Source organism: Lagenorhynchus albirostris, chromosome 17, assembly GCF_949774975.1.
Source record: "Lagenorhynchus albirostris chromosome 17, mLagAlb1.1, whole genome shotgun sequence".
NCBI lineage: Eukaryota > Metazoa > Chordata > Mammalia > Artiodactyla > Delphinidae > Lagenorhynchus > Lagenorhynchus albirostris.
Window position 1 is genome coordinate 72,369,643 of NC_083111.1, and position 23,611 is coordinate 72,393,253.

General features: G+C 42.5%; 1 protein-coding gene across 1 annotated transcript in view; it reads right to left on the reverse strand.

Annotated features, from left to right (window-relative positions):
• The window catches only part of ADCY8 (adenylate cyclase 8), a 219,170-nt gene that overhangs the window by 92,113 nt on the left and 103,446 nt on the right, over positions 1-23,611 (reverse strand). Inside the window, exons 6-7 of the mRNA XM_060127469.1 lie at positions 22,656-22,814; positions 17,985-18,255 (exon numbers count right to left, since the gene is read on the reverse strand). Of these exons, the coding sequence (XP_059983452.1) occupies positions 17,985-18,255; positions 22,656-22,814 (430 nt within the window). The remainder of the gene's footprint in view (positions 1-17,984; positions 18,256-22,655; positions 22,815-23,611) is intronic.

Below are 23,611 nucleotides of genomic sequence, written 5' to 3' on the forward strand. Positions count from 1 at the left end.
AGACCATAGGCTAGACTGAGATAAGTTGGTGTGATCATCAAATGGCAGCCTGTGAGAGCTGAGAGAACATCTTGGAGGTCCTTCTGCCTGAACCCTTCATGTACCTGAGAGCCTCAGAGAATCACGCTCACGAGCCATCAGCTTTTCTGCAGCCAGGTCAGATCCTCTGACCCCAGAGCCAGAGTCGGGGGCTTTGCTCTCATGGAGCCTTCTGGCCCATTCCATAAGTAGTCCTCCTGTTGGACTCTTCCTTTTAAGCTTCATGGAGATATTCAACGTAACCTAAATTCAAAGTCTCTAAAGAAGTCTTGAGCAGGGCTTCATCACTGGTAGAGTTTATGGAAACCTTCTTCTCCAGCCCCAGGATAAAGGATGGAGCTGCATGTGCCAACACGCAAAAGTAAAGTATATGCTCTTAGGGCACTGAAGTTAATTTCAGCTCCGAGTACGAAGGAGGCTACCACAGAGAAGAAGATAGATGCTAGGGGGAGGTATGGCAGGATGAGAGGTGAAGAGAAGAGCTGGAGCAGAGAGAGGGAAACAGGGACCAATGTTCCAGCAAACTGAACAGCAGGGTCCATGTAGGGCCAGAAGGCTTGAGCCCTGGGATTAAATGATGTTAGAACAGCGTCTCAGAAGGTGAAAGAGACTGGAGCCCACCCTCTGTGGATCTCCTGTTGGTTTCTTGGGCAGAAATTCTCTCCACATAGTTTGGAAAATGACAAAATCTAGTCTTCTACCTTGGAGAGGAGGTGGAAAAGACACTCAAGCTGCCCTCGTCTGGACATACATTCTGGCTTAGAGATGCGAAAATGCTCTCCTAGAAAATGCTCAGAGCTGGGATTTGACAGGAAAGGAGAGGAAATCAGCTCACTATCTACATAGATCCACAGTTAGGAATTTCTCTCTCTCTTTGTAATTTTTATTTTCCTTCTTTGAACTAAATTGAGCCTTCCACTCTACCAGTCCCTCATGCCTTCAATGGCTCTTAGACCTCTGGATTGCACAGAGAAGGGGAGTTTCAAAAATATTTTTGGACTGCTTTATATAAATTATAGCAGTAGCTGCAGTGATTGCCACAGCTACAACCCTCTATATGACCACCATTTCATAAAAGAAAGGGCATGTTTTTTTACAACAAGAATGACATAAGCTCAAAACAAATGAATGCGTTTAACTTAATGAATGTCCCCATTTTTCTCATATTGATGGGGGCTGGTGAAAATGTTATCAGGGACTGCAGTCTGTAGGGAGACCTTTGGAAAACCAGGAATAGATGTTGCGTCCTGAGTGCCTGTGCCATTGACACTTTTGTAAGGCAGAGACCAGTAAAACTTCCTACTTTCAGAGCTCCCCTGCCCCTTATTGACTGTCTGTGTGGCTGCTTCAAGTGAGAGATAAACTTGGAAGCACCTCTCTTTCTTTCCTCATTGCCACCAGGTTACAATTAAGAGCTGGGAAGGAGTCCTTGCGTCAAAATGTCAATGATGCTGAGATGAAGAATGCTTCTCTTGCCCAAGCAATTATTTTTACTCCTTGCAATTATATCCCTAGTGTTTTAATGCAGGTAGTCCATGCTCAGCCATTCCTTTTCTGATCATTTGTCAATTACATATGACAATTATACCTGCTGTTTGACGAGCAATCTCTCTCAGCCTACCTCACACCTTCAGGACATATACGCTCAAGGGAAGACCAGCATCAACTCAGTAAGTCAAGCAGGTTGGAATCAGGAAGAGAAACCATCTGCTTTCATTTACCCCCAGTGCACCCCTGAAAAGTATGAATGGCTTTGGGGGATACTTAATTTGAGATTATTTGTGATACTCCGTCTCCACTGGTCATGGCCACTGAGATGACTTCACCATGTGCTGGCCTCCAGTAAGATAATGCTAACAGTAAAGATCCGTAAGCTGATATCCTCACAGTGATTCACTTGTAAGCAGTATTTGGCAAATGTGTAACACATCTTATCTGCCTGTTTAGAGTCTATGATGCAACAGGCTATTTTCCATAGAATATGGTTTTCTCCCTTTAAGACTTACAGGACTAGTGTGAGGGAGATCAGAGTCACGTTAAAAAGTAGCAGAGGCTTTCACGGGCTTCCCTGGTGGCGCAGTGGTTGAGAGTCCGCCTGCCGATGCGGGGGACGCGGGTTCGTGCCCCGGTCCGGGAGGATCCCGCGTGCCGTGGAGCGGCTGGGCCCGTAAGCCGTGGCCGCTGAGCCTGCGCGTCCGGAGCCTGTGCTCCGCAACGGGAGAGGCCACAACAGTGAGAGGCCCGCGTACAGCCAAAAAAAAAAAAAAAAAGTAGTACAGGCTTTCAAGTATGATTCCAGTCTTAAACTGACCTCCCAAAATGTTGAGATTGTTCTTCCACATAAACAGCTTAAGCAACTGGCAAGAGAATGGGGGAAATAATGGATGAAATGGGAAATGACTGAGAATAATTGAATATCAATGATTATGAATGTAATTATAATTCAATTACACATTGAAACATATATTCAAATATGTATCATATATATCTTATGAACAATTTAAATACAATACTTAATATACAATACTAAATGTGTATATTCACTTCTTTAGCTGGCATTTTCAGACATTTAGGAGGTCAGATTAGAGCAGCAATGTTGGGAAAAATCAAAGTTTGCAGCTGAGGGGGCCTCTCACGTCTGAGTCTCTTCACAAAAAGACACTGCAGCCTGGTGATTTATCCTGAGATCCATGCCCCCCTCAGGCATCTCAATTACTTCCTTACTCACAGGTGCTTAACACAGATCAAAGCCCAAATGAAAACCAGAGTCCCTTCTGAACCCAAGTTTCTGATCAGAAGGTCTTGCCTGTGAGCCTGGGGGTTCTGGTGAAAATTACCATCCACATATCCGTTTGTAAACTGCATTTGAATGGGGTGGGGGAAATCATAAATCCTCTTAAGCTCATCATTTGGTTTATGACCAGAAGACTTTCCTTTGGGAATTTTTATTTTTTTTTTTAATTTATGTACACACTAACAACCTACTTTTTTTTTTTTTTTTTTTTTTTTTTTTACAGGTCCTATTGCTTCATGGATAGCAATACCCTTTGTATTCCTTAATCAGTTTGGGTCAGCAAATAAATTATTCCTAGTAAGATTTCAGGCTGAAAGTGTACTCTCTAGAAACATCCAGTTTTGTTGAGTCAAAAACACTTTAGCTCTTTTGGATCACATATTCCAATATCAAAACACGCTCTAAAGCATCCCTGTAGACACTGTAACTCAGCTTGCATAGTTTCAGTGCTGGAATCTGGGGATATCATCACTCTCTTTCATCACTAGATCCCCTTAATTAACTCTTTCCCAAAAATTTTGTTCCAAGGAACACAAGAAGGAAGGGATGTTTCTTCACAAAATGGTTCTGTGGACCAGTCGATTTAGGAAATGTGGATCCACTGTTTGTTTACTGCCATCCGTTCTCACTACTCTCTGAGAGAGAAGGGATTTTGTCTCTTTTTGTTTGGAGTGCTTATGCCAGGGCCTGGCACTAAGTAAGCACTCGGTACCCGTTTGTTGAATGAAAAAATTCTTATATCCTCCTATGGGAGTCTCACGGTACACGTTACTGAAATAAAAGCACTGATAAGTTCTACATAAGTAAGACTTTTAAACTCTGCACCTTCCAAACTTTTATAACCATAAAACAGTTTTTGCTCGGATCTCCTCTACACATTCCATGGAATACCACTTGGGAAACAATACTCTAAAGTTCTTCCCTGATGTTGTTCACAACTCTCACCCAGTGGATCTGTTTCTGATCTCTGAATAAGATCTATTTACCCCCCTCCAGAGTTTTCTTCCACAGGCTAATGCCTTCAATTTTCCCAATCACTTCACAGGTGACATGGTTTCCACATATGGCACAATCCTTTCCAGTTTGTCCATACCCTGAGTATACTACTGTACAGAACCAGACCCAGTGCAAACGACATCTGACCTTGTGTTGGAGCCAAGGCACCTACCACAGCATGACCTATTAAACAGTTAGTCTATTACGTTTTATGCATTTGAACGTGTGGCAGCTAGGCTGCATGCCCTACTGCTTCTTTCAGAACCAATTCAGACATCTCTTTCTCCACGAAGCCTATTCTGAGTCTGCACGTATCCTTAGCACAGCAGTTACTGTGATGTCTTGTAACTGCCTTCTGGTGTATTTGTCTGTTCCTCTAGGCTCTGATCTCCTGGAGGGTCAGGCACTGTGTTTTACCCATAACTAAATCTCTAGCATCTGGCAAATTTGGTAGGTTCTTAACAAGTACTTTTGGAATGAATGAATGAATGCATGCATGAATGGAAAGTTCAATGGTTATGTAAGACTCTTCCTCGGGCATTGTTTTCCATCTCTTGCTACGAAAAGTCCTGTTACGTTTTTCCTGTTCTCCCCCAAATGGACTTCAAATTTAGGAAGACTCTGCTTACCAAATTGAATGTATTACATAAGAGTAGTTTGTTTTCCTATTATTCAATCAAATGCCTAGTTTTGGACCAGCAGGGGATAAAAGGCATTACCACAAACTCCAAAAGAGAATTCCAGCCGAGAGCGAGAGCCTGGACAGGCAGCCTATGGTCTGTGTCAACAGGAGGTTTTACTCAGGTTTCTGGAATCCAGAAAATGCCTCCCTACTACTACCTCTTGGTGCTGACTGCTAGGGTACCAGAGGTCACAGATGGGAAAGCACTAACTTACAGCCTCTTCTGGGACCAGCGCCTGCGTTAACATCAACTTGAGTGTTTCCCACGAACCAGCATAAAGCGTAAGGTTAAAGCCATCAGTGAAAGGGCCTCATCTTTTAGCTTCTCTGGGAGATGGACATGGCAGTTTTGAGATTTAGCTATAGGTAGTTGTGACTGAGATCCTGCATTGTAGGCCAGCTTGTTGCTGCTTGGGAAAGACCCAGAGAAGACGCCCAGTCCAACAGGCTCAGAGCCTCATAGCAGCCTCCATCTTACAGGCCGAGATGGCTTATCCTCTCCCAAGACTCTGCCTGCTTCCAGTCTCAGGCTGGAGTCTGCAGTCAGAAGCAGGTAGAGCCAGCGGCTTCCTCAACTCACTCCGGAGCATCCTTCCATCGTCTCTATGGCAGCATCTGCCCGTGCCTCCTTTGGAGGCCTCTGTGGCTCCATTTCAAACTTGTCGCCTGCAGGGTTTGGGTTGTGGAAAAGGCAGGGATTTTTATCTTTCAGTCCCTAACCCACTTCCTGTGTCCTACAACTATAGGCCGACTTGAGAAAAATCGCCAGGAACAAAAGCTAAGCCTGAATAAGGGCCCCCAAGTGCACACATTAGAGCTCTATTTTCTCTACTGTTTACTAAACCCCCAACCAACCCCCAGAAAAGAAGGCTCCTCCTTTTTTTAAAAAATTATTTTTGTGCTCTTTTTATGAAAGCTCACTTGGGAAAGATTTGAAGTGATCTAGTCCACAATGACTGGCATTCAGGGTCTCAGAAAGGATGCTTGCTGTGTTTGAAAGTGGCACAATTATTTTTTTCCCTCAAATCTAGGGATGGGGGAGCAGAGATTTCCTGGGATGTGCATGTAATGTTTTTCTGGTAAAAGGTTTTAAGGGGTCTTTGGGCAAACACCGAGTTGGGGGTGGACCCTGGGAAAATATCCACACAGGGCTCCCCAGAACCCATCACACACAATGTTTCCTTCTTATAAAAATGGAGGTGCTAGTGAATTAGACCATTCTTCATAAGCAAGAGGTGTTAGCCAAGATGGTCACAACTTTTCCTGTCTGTACTGAGAGAAAACGAGATATCACATTCAAATGATATGCCTGATGGGTTTTTTAGTTTAGGGATACTACTTACTTTCTCTTTTCTTTTTTAGATATTTATGCCATCATAATCTATCTTCCAAACAAAGCAACAGAATATTTTTTGAGATCTCACTGTGGGAGGAGGTCTAGGGAATACAACTACAGGAAGAGGTTTAAATAATTTTCACAATAAGCTCATAGCTTCTGCTCCAGGAAATGAAATAACAAGGGTCAGAATGTCCACGCTGTTTGCTGAAATAATGGTCCAGACATTTCCAGCCAGCCTGCTGCAGGATTCCAGCACCCCTCTGTAGCCTGGTTCCTGATGCTCAACTGTGAGCAAACAATATGTCTGGGGCCCAGGCTATTTGGATAATCACTGCTTCCTGCTTTGGCGCAGAACTGGAAGTTTGCAAATATAGTCTGGGTGCTGCATTGGATAGGGAATAAAGGATGTATAAACTCCTTTGATTGGCCTTTGTCACTGTGTGGTCCGAAATTTCAAACTGTTTATGATTAAGAGAACAAAACAATGACAGGGGAGGTACCCCGAGTTCTGGCAGATCCCACAATAAGCATTTATTAGTTTGCTATTGATCTGAATCCCACAACTTTACTCTTGACCTTTTGACTAATATTGATAAGGTGGATCATGAAAGCAGTTTATTTATTTGGGGGTTTAGGTCCCAGATGTGCTCGGCTCCTTTCCCAGTGTACTTTCCCTGACGTTAAATGCCTTGCTCTTTGCTTCAGTTCATCCTACTAGTGACTACTGGCTTTGGACGCAGACACACCGGCTCGGTTCTCTTTGCATGAGGGGTGGGCAAATGGTCAGTTGTGGCTGAATTTCCGGGCTAGCCACAATTCCAGGTGACTGGGCCGAGCTCTCAAAATAAGGGGACTCAGAGCCCACAGAGGGAATTTCTAGCATTCCAGATTTTGTCCCCAAGGTCTGGTCCAAGGACCTCAGAGCCAGGTTAGCCCAGGACAAGTGGTGTCTGACACTGATTCTGTCCTTCCAGAAGCTTGTCTGGCTCTGTTTGACCAGTCCTCTATTAGCTAATTCAGGATCCCTTAACTCTGACTTTATCCTTTGAATTCCTCAGAAAGATGCTCATCTCAGTTTGGGAATGTGATGGTACTTTAGTCATTACATGCTAGAGCCATTTTAAATAAAAAATCGTCGCTAAACTGCTGCAGAACTGGCTGAAACAGAAGTTGGCACATCCAGTTAGATGTGGCCTCTTTGAAGTTGCATGGTTTGAGGCAAGTTGCCAAAATTGAATTTTAGCTTTTAAAATATCACATCCATAGTAATGTGTGGAACAGATGTGTAAACGCCAGCACTGATCTCATCTCAGGGTTGGGGGGAGTGGGTGAGAGGGACGGGGTGGGCCCAGGCAGAGGCGCAGGGTTGAGAGGCTGACACATCAGTCACTTGTTTACAGGGCCACGGGACAGGTGAGAATCAAAGTACTCACAACACTGAAATGACTGGGCCAAAATGTCACAGGCTGTGTCTGGAGAGGTGGTGACTAACCCACTTGACCAAGTGACCCCCCTGAGCGGGCAATGGATTGTCTTGGCAATCAGATAATTTCAGCTCAGGAAATAAATCAATGAACATATATCAGGACTTCAGTTCCTCAGCTTCCTTGTGAATACCAAAGATGTAGATTTTTCAAAGGAAATCCAAAAAGGAGGGGATGTATGTATATGTATAACTGATTCATTTTGCTATACAGTAGAAACACAACATTGTAAAGCAACTATACTCCAATAAAAATTAATTTAAGAAAAGACGTAGATTTTTCAGAAATGTCAATGCCATGGGGAAAATGAGTGTATGTGTGAGGGTGGGGGTGTGTGTGCACACGCACGTGTGTGCGTGTTTATATGTGTGTCTTTGTTTACTTAACAGAAATGTGGAGAAAACTGAAATAGAAGAGTTACTGAACTTTTATCTTTTTTTAGGTTCTGAAGTAACTCTTTTTGTTTAGGACTACGACATACGTATTACATCAAGAGTTGCTGATAAATTGCTCCCATTTGGTACTTTAAGGCTATAGGTCTTACTATACAATTTACTAATTAAAAGTTTAGTGATTGATGCTTTCCCGGATTTGGCTTCAATGGAGCTCACCTTACTGACCTTCAAGAATGCAGCCTCTCTTAACCTTTCCCCAGGGATGGTGAGATCGGCTGGGACTTCGGACCCTTTGCTGCAGTGCTGCAATGCTTGCACCTGCACAAACCTCTCCTCCAGCAACAAAATACAAAGAAACTATATGGGACTAAAAATAACTGCACACCTGCCGCAGTTGAGGCAAGTTCTGGACAAAAGATACAAAAAGACCCAAAAAAAGCCCATGCCACTTCTGAAGAGCAGGGAGCAAAAACAGGGGTTGGGAGCAAAAGCGGGGTACTGCCCACGCCCCCTGCGCACAACACCACCTAAGGAGTGGGCAAACCACCCAAGCTATCCCCCGGCCCCGACCCCTGGACACACCCCTACCCTCACCCCATATAAGGAACGAGCTCACGGGCCCCCATCCCCCCGCCCCCGGGAGTGAGCGAGCAAGGGAAGCTGTTACTTGTTCCCACTCCCCGCTGCTGCAGCAGGGGCCCCAGTAAAGCCTTGCCTGAATTTCTTGTCTGGCCTCTGATCAATTTCTATTGATTAAGGAGGCCAAGAACGCTGGTGGGTAATAGTGGTAGGACAAAACTGGGAAAAGAAGAAACTGCTCAGTGGCCTCTACTTCCTCTTATCCTAACTTTTCTACCACACACTTTTCTACTGGATTCATCTAATTAGTGTAGCTCTTCTTGGCTATCATTATTCCTAAATATTTGTTTCTAAGTTTATCACTTAAGAACAGTCCTGTATCTAAGTACTCTGAAGACATGGACTCCTGAGTGGGGGCTACCACGTAAGATGTATACAGAGCCCTTATCATCTCAAGGTGTGAAGAGATCCTTTAAGGGACTAAAGGTGATATAAAAGCCATAAAGTGGGAAAGACACAATGGAATCTAGTGGTTCATAACCTGGAATTCACAGTAGCAGTTTGGAGATCCTTGAGATGTGAGGGGCTTTCAAGTTCCATCAGTACCCAAGGGATTAGGACTGTAACTCCTTTTAGACCCTAGGCGAAGCAAAAATAAGTACATACACTAAAAGCCAAGATGAGGCGGGTCATGCCAACAAAAACATCAAGTGTCTCTGCTCTGGGCTGGAACCGAATCACCTTACAGTGGTACCATTCGTTTCCTTGTGCAGAGCAGCAGCAACGGTGGGTCACAGCATACGTGCCAACTAATATTAAAAAAGGGGAATACAAATGCAATTTTCTTTGGAAAGAAAAACCTTAATGCATATGAATTGCACCGGCAGAGAAATGAAAGGTCTTCTTGGTGGAGAAAAGATGGGAAAATCCTGACATAGCTCAATGAAGAACGTTTACAAGGACACCTCTCAGCCCACGCATAGCAAAAGTGGCATTAAGTTTAATAAAACTTAAATCCCAGTTCTATTTTTTCAAAGCGAGGAAATAAGTCAGAAAAAAATCCAGATTTTTGCTCTTCTCTTCCTATCTATCTTCACACATTTAGAATATTATACACTTATCTTCACATATTTAAAATACTGTTGCATTCATTGGTTCCAGTTCCTCAGATGTTTACGGCTCCCCAAACAACTAGTCAATCCCTGGTAAAAGAAGAGTCCAACTAGTTTAGCAAAGTTTCAGCCAGTTGTTGGCTATGGGGTAACCACAGGCTGTGTCTTGTGCCAACTTAAATGCTCGCTTCCAGAGCTGCAATTCCGCGTGAGCCACAAACTTCTCTCTACCTTTATCTTTCCCACCTTAGTCTACCTCTGGAACTTCAGAGAAAGGGGGGATGATGTGTCAAAGTTAATGGATCAAATTGCCTACTTCATCCACTCAACGCTCTCTGGAAGGCTTCAAATCCATTTGCCTTTCTGAAGAGAGTGAAAAACCAGGTCCCTCTAATGACTCTTCCTGGCTGAACTCAGCTGCTGTCTTCAGAGTCAGGGCTAAAAGCAGGCTGGGGAGTTCTGTGGTCTGTAAAAGCCACATTACCGTGAGAGTGCAGATGGGCTTCAGGGAAATGTCCAGAGTCCCTCATGGTCTCTACCCCGAAAGCCTACAGATGTCCCACCCAATGCACATCAGAACTTCATCTGATGTTAAAATGGTTCAAAAGAAATTACCTATGGAGAAAAATCTGCCTGTGGTTTCCTGTATATCAAGACTGAACACGGCAATTAGATACTCAGCAGCTTATCACTGAAGCAGCAAACTCTGAAAACACAGCTTCCTCTTCAAGACCAAGAGCCAGTATTTCAGGCATTTTTCGGGGTAGAAATTTCAGGTCAGAGTTCTCTGAGGGGAAAGAGAAGCATGTGGTTTGGTCTTGAGGAGCAGAAACCCAGGCTGAGATGGTGGCCTTACCGTTTCCCTCCTCCTGGGGTCGTGTTCCCTCACTGTTGGCCTCACTCCTGCTTGTCTGTAGATCTCAGCTTAACAGTCATTTCCTTGGGAAGGTCTTCCCTGATTACCTGGGATCAATATTCAGTCCTGCTAGAAAGACAGCGATGTCCACTTAGCCTGTTGCCCTGTTAGTAATACCACCGGCCTGTGAGCTCCTCGACAGTTTTGCACCTCCTTCTGCATCTTCCCAACCTCAGCACCCAGCACAATGCTTGGGAAATTGTAGTTCATTAAGTAGTTGAATAATCAGTGGCTGAATGAATGAGGAAACAAACGAACATCTTGGAGGGACTGACTTGCCCAAGTCAAATGATAAAAGTAAAATGAGTTTGAATTAAGAGTGTTCTTTTTTTTTTTTTGCGGTACGTGGGCCTCTCACTGTCGTGGCCTCTCCCGTTGCGGAGCACAGGCTCTGGACGCGCAGGCTCAGCGGCCATAGCTCACGGGCCCAGCCGCTCCGCGGCATGTGGGATCCTCCCGGACCGGGGCACGAACCCATGTTCCCTGCATCGGCAGGCGGACTCTCAACCACTGAGCCACCAGGGAAGCCCTAAGAGTGTTCTTTGTCTTCTGGGCTTTTATATGCAAAAAGAAGGGGTCAGCCACTTAGTTTGCACCTCACCTTTAGGGACAGAAACAGAAGGAAAGAAATCAAACCCTAGTGATCAATATTTCTCAACAGGAGAACATAATGATCATGTTGAAAACAGGACTCTGAAAGATGGCAAAATGTGATGATGTTTATAATGATGTTTGGTTTGGTGCAAAATGCAGTTATCCAGAATGCTGAGAGAAAGGGCCAATTCCATCCCCTAGTAAGGTGAGATTTTTACCTCAATAATTTTTTTTCACTTTAACTCTTGCTTCCGATTTGGTATTAATACTTTAAGACAGTTCATTAGGATGACAGTTATGCTAAATTGTTATACTAGGAAAATTGCAAACTGGATAACCCCATTACTTTCCAGGGAATTATTTGGTTCTCTGGGCTTTGGGTGGCAGGATTCCGAAGTGTAGGTAACTCACCAGTGTAGAAACAGACTCCCAGCATGTGTCTGAGGCTGAGAAACTGAATGGGCAATGTTGGAGCTGAAAGGAAGTGATGGGATCATCCAGTCCAGTTCTGGCATTGTACGGATAGGAACACTGAGGTTGGGAGGGGAGACGTGGTTCCCTAAGGCCTTGCAATAGTAAGTGGAGAAATCAGGGCCATAACTCAGTTCTCTTGGGTTTCCATTCTGGCCCTTCCCACTATCATATGGGTAAATTTTGGGTCCTGCAGAGATATGCCCCAAGATCATGAGACTCACAGCTTACAGGACTAACTGGTTTACTCTGAGGAAACGGCTCTCAGCAACAGGTCAACATGGTTTTGATCAGCAAGGCAATCAGATGAGAATTTTTTCTTCCAGTGGATACAGAAAACAGGATCTAAGAAAAGTCCCAGCTGGGACTGATAAAAACATAGTAACATAAATATGTTCTTACAGCCTGCTTTCCACCATGGCCAGCCCCACTCCCTACACATTTCCTTTTCTTCTGGTGTCAACATTCTGCAGTCTTAAGTGTGACTAAATCAAATGATTGTTTTATTCCTAGGTAGACTTGAGCGACTGCCCTGCTTAGCCCTTTCCATGCAAACAATGATCACATCAGGACACTCAGGGTATGAGACGTTAGGGGTATGCTAACACCACCTGGAGGAGAAGTTGGTCGTTTCCAGGAGCTTTCACAGAAAATTTCTAAATATCCCTGTTGAGAGAGTGACCTAGCTTCAGAGGGTGAGTACACACACTCACACACACGCACACAACCTTTTAATACTAACTGACCAGGAAACAAGGTAGTAGGTAGAAACGCAGCATATATTTTCAGGACCAAAAGGGGAGGCAATGCACCCTGATGGAGACTATGTGGTTTTCTGGAATCAGACATAACTGGGTTCTAATTCCAATTCTGTTGTTCATTCACTGTATATCCTTCAAAAAACTAACTGATCTCTCAAATCACAATTTTGTCACTTGTAAAACAGGCACGTCACACTTACCCAGTAAGGTTGATGTGAGAATGAAATGCAAAGCATATGAGAGAGCAATGCTCCCAACACGGTACCTGGTCCCAAGCTCTCTACTTCTATTAGCGTTAATGATGCTGTGGATATTCGTCTATATTCCTGGCAATGAAACACATTTGCTTTCTGTCTTGTTGTGCAGAACACAGGCATACCTTGCTTTATCGTGCTTCACTTTATTGCGCTTTGCAGATACTGCGAAGGTTTGTGGCAACCCTGCATCAAGCAAGTCTATTGGTGCCATTTTAAAAGCAGTATTTGCTCACTTGGTGTGTCTGTGTCAGATTTTGGTAATTCTCACAATATTTCAAACTTTTTCATAATAGTTATATTTGTTATGGTGACCTGTGATCAGTGATCTGTGATGTCACTATTATGACTTGCTGAAGGCTCAGATGACGGTTAGCGTTTTTTAGCAATAAAGTGTTTTTTAATTACACTTGCGTACATTGTTTTTTTAGATATAATGCTATTGCACACTTAATAGACTACAGTGTAGTGTTAATATAACTTATATGCACTGGGAAACCAAAACATCAGTGTGACTTGCTTTATTGTGATATTTGCTTTACGGTGGTGGTCTGGAACCAGACCTGCGATATCTCTGAGGTTTGCCTGTACAGAAATTTCTTTTGTGTTTTCAATCTTCGCAGTACACATATGAACTTCATGATAACAATAATGACCAAATGACTTCTACTCTGCAGAAACAACTAATATAGAAAACGGAAGTACCAAATGTGTACTTTTCCCCAGGTGATTCTTTTAAAAGGTCTGGAGGAGTAATAGAAAAATGCCTGGGTTCTGATGCTGTGATCAAGGTGAAAGGGATGGATGGGACAATGGTGATGATTTCTCAATATATGAGGGACAGCACCCAGGCTCTAAAAGGGGGTTTGCTTCTAAAAGGGTGGCTCCACCTCTCTTGGCATTATCACTTGTCATAAAAATCAAGTTAAAATGATTCATATCGTTACACAATACACTTTATAGCGACACAAAAGCTTCACCCTTTGGTGTCCTCTTGTAAATCATAAGTAAAGATGCTGTTTGTCTAAGGAGTTCATTCTTGGTCCCTACAATCCATTCTCCACAGGCAGCTAAAGTGGTCTCTTAAACATCTAAATCCGATCATGTCACTGGCCAGCTTAAAATATCTCTATCACTTCCCTTAGAATAAAATCCAAAGTCGACTAGGTTTTCAAGATCAATGTCTGTCTCCTTTAACTTCTTCTTGTATTCCTTCTTTCCCTACTCACTATGCTCTAGCCACTTGGGCCTTGTTGCTCTAACATACCAAATTTCTCCCACCCCAGGGCCTTTGCACTAGCCGTTTCCTCTATCTATAATGCTCTTTTCCTGATTATTCAAATGCAGGGTCCTTTTGGCACTCAAGTCACATTTTCAGAGGTCTCTTGATGACCCTATCTGCAGTAATTCTATCTGCCCCCTACTCATATATTCATCTATATTTCCTTCTCAGAACTTTTGTGTTTTGGTTAATTGTCTGCATTCTCCACTCCCTTAAAATGTAGCTCTTGGAGGACAGGAATCAAGTCTGTCCCCTCATTACTCGATCCTCAGCATCTAGAATACTAACATCTGTTAAACAATTGAATGAACCAGAGCTCAAGCTTACAAACAGATTTTAGTTGTAGCATGCAACCAGAAGGGGAAAATACAACCTTTCATATGAGGACCCTTTTCTTAAGTCTTCATTTTCATCTCAAATTTTGTCTTTATTCTGAGAGATTCAATGACCATTTTGATGACTCATTCCAACAACTTAGCCTTGAAATTTCTGGACATCCTCCCCCATGTCAAAAATGTTCACTTCTGGTGTACTTCAACTACCTACTTCTACTTTTGTAATCTTACACTTCAATAGTCCACCTGTGATCATAAGCCTCTTGCCTTCTAGTTTTCTTAATTTCATTCCATTCAGAGGCTCAGAGCATAGGAAGCCTGACAGGTATCTGAGCCAGGATTCAGGGATCCAGAATACCAAATCAGTGGGCAGAACACTGGCCCATGTCAGGAGTCAGGGATGCAAAGCATAAGTGCTCAGGGCGTCCAAGAGTGGGCTGAACCAACAATTTTAGCTTAACTGGACACAGATTATAAGGGCTGGGAAGATGCACACCATCAAAAACAAGAGATTACCTTCAGGCATAGACAGGGACTGGAAGACTCAGACAGGGGCCAGAAATAATTCTAAGTGACTTTTTTGCTCCTGCAAACCACTGACAGACTCCTGAAATGGGGAGCCGAGAGGGGACTGGGATAGAGTTGGGGTTCTTGGAAATCCAGAGCTCTCGCTTATCAACTGGGACAATTTGGCTTCTGACGTCACCACTATGTCAAATCTGTCTCTTGCAATGACGTTTTCCAATCCAATTCCCACTGGCAGTTTCCAGTCTTCATCGTCCTGCACCTCTTGGCTACATTTGACAGTGTTGATCACCCTGTTGTTCTCAAAATGCTCTGTTCTGTAGGCTTCCATGATACCACATTGCCTAATCCTCTTCTGGTCCCCTTGCTTCCTATCTGTCTCTGTCACGGGATCCTGACTCTCTTTCACCTCCATCTGGTGTTCCTATAGATCTGTCTTGTACCTTCTTAGTGTTTTATTTTACATATTCCTTGCAGTTCTCTCTTTCATTCTCATGGCTTCATCTAGCACTCAAATGCTTCCAGACTCACATCCCTTGCATAGTTTTTTCATGCCTGAGCTTCAGAAGTGTGTGTTCAATAGCCTTTTGGATATCTCTCCCTGGACCTCTCCTAGGCATTTCAAGTTGAACACGTCCTTAACTAAATTCTTAGTGTTTCTCACCCAATCTCCTTCCATTCCACTATTTTTTATTTCAGTGGGCAGTTCTACCATCTAATCAGTCACATGCAAGCAAAAAAACCTGGAAGTCAAACTTGACTGGGTCTTCTCCTGTACCACCCACATCTATCATTTAATTAATTCATTCATCAAACTGCAAGCAAGTCCTGTTACTTACCAGGTATTGTTCTAATTATGGACTAAATAGTGATAAGGGAAACAGAAACAATTCCTGTCTTCATGAAGCATATACACTACCGGCTGACTTTATCTCCAAAGTGTTTCTTCTGTCCCTCCTCTTTTATTACTAGCAGTAGTTGGCATGTAACAGATGCTCAATTAATCTTTATTGAATGAATGAATACATGAGAATGCAACTATCTGAACATCTGCTGTCTATATAGCACAGATTATGGCATGACATACCAATGTCGTTAAAAATATTTCAAAGCATACTTTGTGAATCAATAGAAACTAAAACATCTGGCCAAGTTAGCTAGCAAATCCCCAGTGAAGCATTAGTATGTTTTATCTGTGTTATGCAAACACCCAGATGGTCCGGGCTTCCTGTGGTATTGACTGGGTGTTTTGGCAGAGCACAGGCTTAGCCAGACCAGTTTTGATCTCTTCCAGGCACACATTATGTCTCTGAATTGCACATATGAATCACTGACTTCCAGAGCTAAGCATAAGTGCAATTCTGATGCTTGTGACCATTTTAATTGACTCAATAATTTCCAAAATGTTATTAGTGCCACTCGGTTATTTATGAATATCAGCATACATTCATTGGCTCTTAAGTATGAAGACATAAAACAAAATTGAGATTATTCATGTGGAAGATGGCAAAGACAGGCAAAACTCAGGCATCATAAGAAATATATGGTATGGTTAAACACCAAGAATAAGAATCTTTGACTAATAATGACGTCTTTTATAAAAACTATTTGATGACATCAGTAAATATCTTTAGGAAATCAGCAGATAAATATTTCCAGTATTCCTATATAATTCTACCAGATCAATCAATCATGACTTAAAACCGAGCACCTCTACCTCTCTTCTGGGTTCTCAATTCCTAGTAGCAAGGATAGGTACACACTGAGATGAGAACAATTAGGAATTATCCCCATTTCCACAATCAGCTTAAACCGACAGAGTTTTTCAAAAGGAAAGACCAAAAAGAAAAAGAAGAACAAAAAACCAAGAGAGAAAACTTTATGCAGAATTACTGAAGTGTTCAGGGTGAGGCATGCATCTTTTTAAAATAAGCAGCCTTCAGGCTCAAGCTAACAATAGGCAGAGGAAACAGAGGGTACTTTCAGCTGGGCATGCACCAACTCCAGGAAGTATTTAAGACCGTAATATTCTATAACAGCAAATTGTACCATGCATACCAATTTAGGGATGGAAAGAGGTAGGCGTTGAAATCAGTGATGACTTGTGTAGGCATAATAATTTGGGGGGAAAGCAAACACCCACAAAAGAATATTAAAGGCTCTTGCAAGGCATGCGGGCTGGGTTCAAGGGTTCAACCTGCATCTTTGACCAGTGAATGGGGTCCATGCATTGATCCTTAGCTCCTTCACACAGAGCTGGAAGGAAACCAAGGTTAACCTGGCCTCAGAGCGCCCCATCAATCTTTCAAATGCAGAATAAAGAGGCAAGACTTTCAGCATTTTAACCTTTTCCATTTTAAATGTCTTTAAGCAGACAGATTTTTCTTAACGACAAGTTAATGAGAAATGTTCAGGTCTGTGGATTAGAACAATGAACACATATATGTCTTCATAAAGCCCCAGACACTATCAATTTGGTCTATTTATTTCATAGTACTGTCAGCTTTCCCTTGGCTCGGGAGAATGTCAGAAGCTGTTTACAAGCCTTATATAGTGGCTTTTCTTGGGTTAGTTTCTTTAAAAAAGCACAATGAAGTCACACAACTTACATGAGTTCAACTATATGTGCCTGGCCTGAGGGAAGGGAAGGGAAAACCTGTTAGAGCAGGTGATTTTGCCCATGCTCTGAACAAGCATTCTGGAGAGGGGAGCATCTCTGAATCCACTTTGGTTCTCCCTTGATCAACTTCAGTTCTCTGGTGCCTCTCAGTGTCAGAGCAGCTCACTGGGTTTAGTGTGATTCTGGTATTTGAAGATATACTTTTAAAAATAATTTGATGATTGATAACTTACACCTGATGTACTGACTTTGTTGCTTTATCCCTCATGGAAGATGCAAATCCACACTACATAAGAATAGCATTATGTGGGTGGCTTTGAAATTGCTTACTACTCTCGAATGCCCTCATCCTTACCTCGCTTGCATCTTTTATATTTCCAAATCCACAATGCCCTCCTGATTTTAAATTTCAGAGGGCACCTCGGTACTCCTAGCCGGCCAACTACCTAAAAAAATTACATTCGCATGGACTTGCCCTTCCCCCTTTGTTGTTAGTTTAATAAAATGAGGTTTATCCTTTCCAACATGAGTAATTAATTTTGGTAAAATTATAATTCAGCTTCACAGGACATTTATTTTTAGCTAGGTCAAAAAAAAGGAGAGGGTGGTGGGAACCCTCTGGTATTTCTGGCATTTCCTGAAATGACATACGTAGGTTAATTCTGTCGTGAAGTGATACATTGATCAATTACGATTAAGGCACTCAGCAGAGAAAGGGTTAAAGATGAATTGGTCTTCTCTGAGGCAACTGGGTTGGAGGTGCACATGCATTCACAGCAAACCAGAAGAAGCAAGCCAGGACTTACGTTCTGTTTCCCCACTATGTTATCAAAGGGCAGTTCGGGGCTCCAGGATCCTTCTGTGAATGTCGCCCCACTGTTTCTCCTGTCTGAGGAGCTCACAGATTCCTTGACGATGTCTTCAGGCAAAGACAGCAGACTCTCCTCAGGCTGCTTAATTAAATAGGTCTCTATATTATGCTTCCTCAAGAATTCGTTCCTCTCTTTACCATGACCCTCTTCCACATTATAGTCACCGTTGAGGCAGTCCAGCGTGGCTTTGGAAATGTGAATCCTCCTGTGTGGACAAAGCATAGGTTGTTATACACCTGACGTGGCTTGCAAAGGCCATCTCTGTTTTCGGTCCTGTGCAAACCCAACATCAGGGCTGTGCATGGGTGCTGTGAGGACGTGTCCTCAAGGACAGTATCTGTTCCCCTGAAAAAGCAGAAAGAATAAAAGAAAACAAAAGTATAAGCATAAATCAATGAGCAGGTATCTATCACCAACTTCACCCCAAGGGTCGCTGTAGACTTTGATAAATCACAGCCCCATTGAGCCACATTTAAGCACTTCCTTTGGTTTTTCTTCTGTCAGCCTGATCCCAGCAACTTTTAAGAAACAGTGATTTTTTCAGTCATGTTGATTATTTTGGAAAAACAAGTTCCATAAATGTTTCTGAACTCAATGGCAATTCTTGTCCTATCACCATGCAAACGTAGTGCTTACTGTTTTGGAACTTTTCCTACCTTTCCAATTTTCACCTATTTGTGCCTTATTTCTTCAACTTGTCTATAATCTTCTGAAGAACAAAGGCAGGTCTTATAAGTCCACAGGGCTACACGGAGGGTCCTTTAGGAAAACCACTGTAAGATGCCATTTCCCTTGTAATGTGTATATGGAAAGCGGAAGAGAACACAGCTGTGGATACGTGCAGGCTGGCAGCTGGCTAGGCTCACTCACAAGGTAAGAGACTCGTATCAGCCATCATAGTTCAAGATTCACGTTTCTTTTTTAGCAAAACGACAGATGACATCAAGAGCCTTAAAGATCAGACGTGAATTGTGGGAATGTCACATGGTAAATCCTTCTGGGCAAGAGTTCTTCTGTTCTCATAACTGCCTAACTCAGACTACTTATTGTGGTGCATTGTGGTCTGGGTAGACTAGCTTGGTGGTTACAAGCGTGGATGCTTTGGCCAGATTCCCTGCATTGAAACCCTAGCTCTGCCACTTGCTAGCTGAGAGATCTTGTGCAAGTTATTTAAGCTTTCTATGAGTCTGTTATCTCACCCATAACAATGGGAAAAATAATAGTACCCATTTTTTAGGGTCTTCATGAGTTGTAAGAGTTGATTCGTGTAAAGTAGTTAAAACAGTGCATGGTACACTGCACATGCTACAAGAACAAACCCTTAAATTATTAGGATTATTTTAAAAAATGCCATTATCTTATTTCTGTTGTTTATTCCATGCCTCCTCAAGGCTTATAGGGTACACTTTAAATTCTGAACAAGGTCTCTAAGACCTCCACTTTCTGGGCCCTGCGACTTCAAGGCTCATGTTCTGACACTCTCTCCAGCTAATCAAGTAATTGGCATGTCGTCAAATTCAAGGTGCTACTTCACACCTACTAAACTCAGAACAAGCCATTCTTCCTGCTTAGAATGCTCACGCTGTGTTTTCCACACAATTTCCTACTCCCTGATTCAGCACAAATTCATTTCCCTAGGCTGACTTTAGTGCTCTTTTAAATGAATGAATAAGGTAGATACTTAAGACTTTGCTTGGCTTTTGGATTCTAGAAACAATACATCCAAGGAAACAATTTTTTTAAAGTGATGTTTCCAAATGCATTTTCTTCAGTGCTGCCCCGACTTCTCCTGTTACCCCCCTTACCCATCCTGCTAAGTTTTACAGAGAAAATAATCCACTGCAAAGGACATGTAAAGAAACAGAAACTACAAACAATGCATTTCTGTTCATTTAAGGCACATTCTGCATGTTTTCCAAATAAGTATCCTTGTATATAGACATTGATTTCAAACGTGAGGTAAGATACAGGCATACCTCGTTTTATTGTGCTTCCCTTTTTTGTACTGCACAGATACTTCATTTTTTCCAAATTGAAGGTTTGTGGCAACCCTGAGTTGAGCGAGTCTGTCTTTCCAAGAGCGTTTGCTCACTTCATGTCCCTGTGTCACATTTTGGTAATTGTCAAAATATTTCAGACTTTTTCATTATATTTGCTATGATGATCTGTGATCAGTGATGTTTGATGTTACTGTTGCAAAAAGATTACAACTAGCTGAAGGCTCAGATGATGGTTAGCATTTTCTAGCAAGAAAGTATTTTTTTATTGAGGTATGTATACTGATTTCTTTAGACATAATGTTATTGCACACGTAATAGACTATGGTATAATGTTAACACAACTTATATACACTGGGAAACCAAAAATTAGTGTGACTCGCTTTATTGCAATATTTGCTTTATTGTGGTGGTCTGGGACCCAATCTGCAATCTCTCCAAGGTACGCCTGTATTAAAAATAAAAGCATGTGAAAGATGTTTTGAGCTCTCTTGAGAAAAGTGCTAATTACAAGATATTCTCATGATAAATTTTGTCAATACATAGGAACTCAGTAGCGTTGACCTAGGAGAATAGAAAAGATGTGTGACCTTCCATGAAATGAATAGATGTCCCAGTCTTTCTCAGATCAAGCTCAGAGCTGGGTGCTTGAAAGCTGTCTTTTTCTCCCAGGCAAAATGAAACTCCTGGTCATGTTTCGTAAAGTCTAATGGCTGATTTTCTTTTAAAATAATCAAGTGAAATACCACCCCATTTGGTATTTTCTCTAGATTCTACATTTTATTATTCTGCTGTCAATGCTCGGGGGACTAATATTTGCATATCCTAAATCAATATTATGTTTTCCATAGTGAAAGTCATCCTTGCCATTACTTATTCCTGATCCTTCTGCTGAAGTTCTAATCAATATTTAAATGCTTTGATAGAAACTGGATTTTAGGTGTTCATTTTCATCCTTGCTACTACCTTGAGCTTTGGAGTAATGCATTTGCAGCTGAGAGTCTGGGGATTACATTTCCCTCTAAGGAAATGAGTCAGTTCTCAGACAATATTCTCATATATTGAATGTCAGGTAACTCTGACACTTTCTGATCATTTTAAATGCCAGGATATACCAATAACAGTCATGATAGTAAATAAGATCTAACCGTCGGGCAACACTTATTTTGTGTAAATGTTACTTTGTAGCCAAATGTATTCTATGTGCTTTGATCCATGGATCATCTCATATAATTTCCATTCTTCCAACAACTACAGGTGATAAGGCGTTTTTTCCCCCTCACTTTGCTGACAGTGAAACTGGCTCAGAGGCAGTGAGTAAGTAACTAGACCAAAGTCCCATCAGCGGTAGATGGCAGTGCTGGATTGAGACAAAAACATTCACTTTCAGAGTCTTTCCAAGACCCTACAGCTACATCATAGGGTCATTGCTACAACCACAGCTATTTCCTGAGCAAAGGACTTTATATACAGTGTTTCATTTAACTAAAGGTTGAGAACAGTGATCCTCAAAATGAGGTACCAAGGCCAGCAGCGTCAGCATCACCTGGGAGCTTGTTAGGGAGGCATAGTCTCGGTTCCCATCCCAGACACAGCGATCAGAAACTCTGAGGGTAGGGCGTAGCTACTGATGGTTTAACAAACTGCGTATGGGTTCTGCATGACTGCGGGTTACAGACTATCGATCATTATGCCGTGGCGTCGGACGCCTCCCTCCCTTCTTCCTGGGTTCTATACAGCACGCTAGGCACTGGGGACACAGAGGGACTGGAGATTCATAATAAAAGAACAATCATGAACAAACTGGACTGATAAATTAACAATGGAAGACAGGGATGGGTAGTGAGGCACTTAATAGCTGCGTTTATGTGACAGATTTAATTTCTTTGAGCCTCAGTCTCCCCATTAAAACAAGGAAGCCACGATTTACTACATGGGGTGAGATCAAATGATATGATGTATTCATGGTATTTAGCACTACTCAAGATGTGTTTAGAATTGGGGGCTATCTCGCTCATTGAAAGGAAAAGTAAGCTGAGTTTTTTTCCTACAAATAGTGATTGACAGGAAGGGGAAATAACAGACATTAAAAAAGCAGAAAAATAAAAAGCCAAACAATTTCAAATCATGGAAAGTTCAGAGATATGTCTGAGTTTTCAAAGGAAGGGTAAGGTCATATAGCAGGTCTGTAAGTCTTAACCCTGGCTGCCCATGAGAATTGCTTTAAGAACTTAAAATAGATTCTGCACAGATTTTGCTTTACATGAACTGGTCTGGGGTCTGGAAAACCAGGATTTTTTTTTTTTTAGGAACACCAGGATTTTTAAAATGCTCCTCTTCTGGTTCCAATGTAAAATCAAATCTGAAGACCAACGCTTTGCAGTGTTAGGTCCTGAACACCTGAGTGTCATCTCACCGTCCTCATTGCCTATAACAAATGTCACTAAAGTTTTGAGGCCAATATTTGCATGATGTTTTAATGTTCTGTCACTTCCAAAATAATTGCTTCTTGGACATATACTTTTGAATTCTGCACATGGGAAACCCACTGTCACAAAGTGAGCAAATGATAAGTGTTAAGCAAGAAGAGGGTTTTACTTTGGCTTACCCAGGGATTCCTCCAGATTCAAGTTTGTTTGCAATATCCACATCCCAAGACCAGACATCAAACTGCCACTTCCGTAGACCCAACACGCCACATAGCACTGAGCCCGAGTGGATTCCAATCCGCATGTCAACATCATGCTTCGTCCTTGACCGCACATACCTGTTGACATAGGTGAATGCAGAGACACATGTAAAAGGCCAGTGTAGGCACCCTTGGCCTGGGTGGCAGCCTGGGTCTTGCCTACTCCATAAGTTCAACTCCTGTCCATTCATATGCCACCTCTTCCATGAAGCCTACTTGGATTTCCTGATAACAGAAAGATACCCTTCCTCCTTCAAACTCTACTAGTCTTTTGTCTGAACGTGTAAGGGCCCTTATCACCCTTCTCCCCAAACCTGCTCATCCTATATAACTTCTGTCTCAGGGAATGGCATCAATCTCTCTCTCTACTCACTACTGTACAAACCTGGGATAGATTATAGGTTCTGCACTTCACTGCACACTCCACTTCCAACCTAAATATTTTAATTTTTATACTATTTTCTTCTCTCCATTCCTCATACCAACACTCTAGTTCAGGCCACCATCAGGCTTCAGCCTGGGGTCCCTGCCTCAGCCTGACCACCTTCCAGCTCATGTTCTATCATGTTCTACATGGCTATCACAAACACAAAAGTGACCTTGTCCCTCCATCACTGCCTTGTCTGAAACTCCTTCCTGACCTCCTGACTCCTTAGAGCAGTGGTGTCTGGAGTGTGCTCACATCCCAGGGCTGAGCTGGGTCAATGGCTGGGAAGCAGGAAGACAGTGATACAACTTCCATCCATAGCTTTTGTGTTTTATCTTTACCAGAATTTGATATATGGGTTGACTTTAGCCGCCTTACAGGGTCTGTGTCAGACTGACCTCTGACTGTAAGCATGGGGGAGGAGGCAGCTTGAGAAAACAGGAAGATT